The 5,299-nt window shown below is 35.4% G+C and overlaps 1 protein-coding gene across 1 annotated transcript; it reads right to left on the bottom strand.

The window, feature by feature from the left end:
* On the bottom strand, window positions 1,102–4,662 carry LOC109242887 (serine/threonine-protein kinase HT1-like). The gene is made up of 3 exons (XM_019409767.1): window positions 3,965–4,662; window positions 2,214–2,669; window positions 1,102–1,517 (listed from the first exon to the last, which is right to left on the bottom strand). The coding sequence occupies exons 1-3, from the start codon at window positions 4,385–4,387 to the stop codon at window positions 1,266–1,268; spliced, it is 1,131 nt and encodes a 376-aa protein (XP_019265312.1). The 5' UTR covers window positions 4,388–4,662; the 3' UTR covers window positions 1,102–1,265.

Below are 5,299 nucleotides of genomic sequence, written 5' to 3'. Positions count from 1 at the left end.
AAAAACCCGAAAACCCGAGAAAAACCGAGATTAAAAACCCGACTTTTATTGGTTTGGTTTGGTATTTAGATTTAATAATCCAATATAATTGGGTTGGGTTGGTAATTAGAAAATCCGAACTAACCCGACCTATGTACACCCATAGTTGTTCCTTTAATGCTATTTTCTCTAGCTTTTAAATTCTCTTTCACGATCTTCGTGTCCTTGGGATTCGCATAATATCGATCACATGTTTGTATCCGATATTAACTATCTCCTGAGTCACCTCCACCCTGTCATTATTGCCGCGTATTTGCTCAAGAGACGTCCACGTGTAAATTCTAAATTTGGGTGCAACTTAGTGTTGGTATGAGCTATAAAAGGGGACAACTTAGTGCGCTCATTAGTCAAAGTCTATGACTGACTACAAAATAATCAAATATACATAACTATCACAAAGACTTTTCTTTTCTTTCCTTGACTTATGAGTAGATTGTGAACTGTTTGACTGGTTATACTATGTACACCAAGTCCAAATTAAATCAAAGAGTAGTAGCTACGTGGAGCATTTCCTAAGAACAGTGAGTCAACTGGCTGTTGAATGAGTCTTACTACATCTGAAACAAGACAAAAAAAATGTTGAAAATGTCTCCTTTTTATTCTTTAGGAAAAAAAGAAAGGGAATACAAGAAATATTGTACGGATAAGTTTTTACATCAAACCAAACAATTTACTCTTAGCACTTTATGATATAGAATACAGGATGCCTAAGATTGGTGTGTTTGTAGCATCTCTGAAAGAGTCAATCCAATCACTATAACCCTTACGAATTAATGGTTAGTTCAAAAAGATTTTAAGTTTCGCGCATTCACAATATATAATTTTTTTTTCACGTCATCAAATTAAGTTGTCGACAAGAACATATAACTCTTCGTAGCAAACTTGATATGATAACCTGAAAAATAAAGTACTAATAACTACTTTAACCAAGTTTTTCCGCTTCTCACAACTGCTCTTTCGCCACCTCCAGATCCCCATATAAAAATTATTTACACTATCAGTTTATATGACTTAAATCCGTTCAAAAAGAGGAATATATGATCAAATCATTGACAATGGTACTAGAAATGCCACCTTTGAAGTCCATTCACAATAATGTTAGAATTTCTTCAACACATGTTACATCAGAAAAACAAGAACACATTGAATATATACAACTAGTAATTTACCAATTACCTGTTGAATTATAGAATGTTAATGACTATGATTATTATTGATATCAAGATTCAGACATGTACAGGTATAGATGAAGATCTCATGGATACACAGGCTTTCAAGCGTTCAATAATGGCGTTTCGACTAACTAGCCCTGAATGAAGTGTCAATGGAAGTCCTTCTTTGACACATTCATCATATTTTTCTAAAGCAGATACAATGTGTGTGAAATCTGGCCTTTTTGAAGGGTTAGCTGCCCAACAGCGCTTTATCAGATGTGCTAGTGCAGGTTGACAACTTGCTGGCAAGGGTGGTCGTTCGTTCTGTAAAATAACGAACGTTAATCAGTCAGTCAATCAATCAATCAACTATAGCTTTATCTCAAACTAGTTGGAACCAATACTAAATATTTTTGAGAAATAGGTAATTGTGAAGCAGAAGGGAAACCTTGGCGTAACTGATAAAGTTGCTGCCATCGGACCAGGAGGTCACGGGTTCAAGCCGTGGAAACAGCCACTTGCAAAAATGCAGGGTAAGACTGCATACAATAGACCCTTGGTCCGGCCCTTCCCCGAACCTCGCGCATAGCGGGAGCTTAGTGCACTGGGCTGCCCTTTTAGGTAATTGTGACACTATTAGGCCTTTCCAACTCTAACTGTATTGTGATGCCCATGGCGGAGGGCATGTTGATGAGGGCATGTCGAGCAAGACTAACAGACTTCTAGGCTGGCAAGCTTCTGAAGAAGGGGTGCACATGTCACCATAGACAAATCCCACATCAAAATGAGATAGGAAAATGAAGAGCTTTATAAGGCATGGCACAAGTTAGCATAGTACAGGTGCTTTTGGGGTTCAATGTGGCATAGCCCAAAAGACAAATTCGTGCGAGCCTAAGCTCAGAGTGGACAATACGTGTCATGGGCTTGGGTCGTGACATGTATATTGCTTGAACACAATAAGAAAACTGCAAATTTGATTATTCAGTACTACCAAAAAAATGAGTGTTAAATTAGGCAAACCTTTTCAGCAACAGCAAAAGCAGCCTGCACTGGTGTCATTCCTTGAAATGGCAACAAAGCTGTTGTGAGTTCCCACAGCACAATCCCAAAACTGTAAACATCAACTTTCCGAGTATAAGGTTTCTCTTTTATCATCTCTGGTGCCATCCATCGATACGTTCCCATATTACCTTTAGCCTCTCTGCACTGTGTTTCAAGACACGACGTGCCAAAATCAGCCACCTTAACGCGCATCGCATCATTTAGGAGTAAATTACTTGATTTCAAGTCTCTATGGATAACCCCTTGTGAATGAAGATACTCCATTCCTCTTGATATATCAAGTGCTAACCTTAGAACAGTTTCTGTTGAAAGTGAATATGGTTCTTTCTTGTTGAGGTACATCCTCAGAGTTCCTTGTGACATGTACTCTGTAATGATACAATATACAGGAGGTTTCTTACACGCGGCGATGAACTGTAGATAAACAAGAAATGTTTTTGTAAGAAAGCTTGAATCATAGGCTATGTATTAATTTGTTGAAACTGCAGCACATTGGTTAAATTGAATGTCAAAATCCAGCCAAAGAAAAAAGACTTAAAAGGGCATGGCTTTTGTCACATTTCATGTTGAATAAAACTACTTAGGGACAATGTTCTCTATAAACTTTCTACAAACAGACCGGAACAGGGGAGGATACACGTTACACTACGATTTTGAATCAGAAGAGAGGGATTCGAGGAACTTCTCTGAAGCTGAACAGGAAAAATGTAACAGGAAAATCATGCTCCTTAATACTTAGACACCAAAAATATGCTAGATGTGAATGTATTCAAGTACTACAAATAAACTTCAAATTAAAGAAAAATGTCTCAACTCAGATTCTTCGTTGGATAATCACCTAAAAACATTTACTTGTGAATTCATAAGTTCTCAATTATGCTTTCAACTAGAAGATCATACAAGTAAATATTATAGTCATTCCCTTTCATCTGTGTGTTGTTTGACTTGACACGGAGTATAAAAAAAGATATTTATAACAACAACAATAAATTCAGTAAAATCTCACAAGTGGGGTCTGGGAAGGGTAGTGTGTAGTCAGACTTTACCCCGACTTAGTAAAAATAGAAAGGATTTTTCCAATAGACTCTTGGCTCAAGATAAGCATAATCACAACAATAACAAAAAGAAATGTGGTTGTGGAGAAGCCATGAAAAGAAGCAGCAACAACATCAAGATAATAAGATAACTGAAGCCCAAGAAACAACCAATAGTAATTTAAAAAAAATATAAATATAAGATTCTAAAAATATGTCATAATATTTGTTTGATTATAAGATTCTTGAAATTTGTGGCTATATACAAGCCAAAACATTTGCGTGGTCATAAAAATTTATCATTAAGGTAAAATAGGACGGACCAAAGTTATCATTATTTTTTAAATAGACTAAAAAGTAAATATTGCCGCATAAACTGGAAGGGGGTATAAGTAGCATCATCTATCCTTTTTTCAAAGAAGACGAAACTTTAAACTTCGCATCTTACCCTTAACGAGAACTTTTATAACCATACAAATGTTATTACATGTTTAAGACCATAAGTTTTAAACGTTTACCGTCACACAAATATTATGATATGTTTAACACCACAAGTTTCAGAAGTCTTCATTTCTTTCATAAACTCTGTGTCGACTCAAACTAAGACACATAAATTGAAACAGATGGAGTATAAGTAACATCATTTTTCATTTTTTAATGAAGAGGAATTTTGACCTGCACTATATTGGGATGATAGAGGCGAGAAAGCAGAGCAACTTCAGACTTGAACTGTTGTTCAAGTTTAGCTCTAGTCTCCTCCTTATGAGTTGGAATCCTCACCATTTTCACAGCAACTGCTCTTTGCTTATAAATCCCTCTATAAATCCTGCTATGTGCTCCTGAGGCAAATTTATTACCAATAAAAAGCTGAGATAAATCAGCTGTCCAATCTTCTTTTTGATCTTCCTTTGATGTTTCCCAAGTTTCAACATTATCAGATTCTAATATCATTGACCATGACTCTAAACTATCAAATCTCTTCTTTTCCATTGTTGCCATATCTGCTGAATTCCACCGTGTTCTTGAGGATGATGGTACTGATAATGGTTTACTTTTCGATCTTCGTAGCTTAAACGGATTAAAACAAGAACTAGCCATTCTTTTTTCAGCTTAAAAAGATATTGAAAAATGTCAAGATTGGTACACTTTTAAAGGGTGTTTTTGATCTTCTGAATATGTGCATGGATTTCAAGAAATGCATGGAATGTAAAAGGCAAAGTCAAAATGGCCATATTTGCAAAATTATAACTGGTTACAAGAAACAGTAAGATTGATGAAGACAAGAGAGTTGAAGTTTCATGTAGAAAAAAAATGGAGAAAAGGGAAGAAAAAGAAGACTCATGAAAATGCAGTGTTTATAGAAAGAAAGAGAGTTGTTATTTGTGTAACTCATTGCCATAACTTTTTTTTTGGTCTAGAAATTAAAAAAGCAGATTAGATGAAATTTTAAAGCAGTGGTTTTTTCAGGGATGTCTCGTGAAGTTTTTTAAGATAGGAAAGGAAATTAAAGCTCTTTTGTGTTAAATCCTAACCTTTTTTCTTGTTTTACTTTGCGTTAATAAATGAATGTTAAAAGTGTGCAAGTGGTCACATTGTCATAGGATAAACACATTTACATCTTTTTCAAATATTTCTTGATTTTCAATTCCCAGATAAGTAATACTCCATAAATTAAGAACACCTTTAAATTAATAATTACTGCTAATAATATTTCATGTTACAACTTGTGAAAAAGTCTCCTCCGATCCATTCATGAGGCCAACACTTTCTTATAGCCATTTGACATCCCGTAACTACTGGTCTGACTAATTTGGATTCGCGTCTCCTAAGTCTCTATTAAAGGGGAAAGAGTGGTGGCAAAATGAAAAAAATAATAATTATTCATCCATATTATCCACTATAAAATGGGTTGGGTAAGATCCATATTACAACAACAAGAAGAAGCCCAGTGAAATATCACAAGTGGGATCCGAGGAGGGTAAAGTGTAAGCAGACCTTACCCCTACCTAG

The sequence above is a fragment of the Nicotiana attenuata genome, chromosome 2 (genome assembly GCF_001879085.1).
Source record: "Nicotiana attenuata strain UT chromosome 2, NIATTr2, whole genome shotgun sequence".
Classification (NCBI taxonomy): Eukaryota; Viridiplantae; Streptophyta; class Magnoliopsida; order Solanales; family Solanaceae; genus Nicotiana; species Nicotiana attenuata.
The sequence above is the reverse complement of the archived record's forward strand: the minus strand, read 5'-3'. Positions and strand labels throughout refer to the sequence as shown.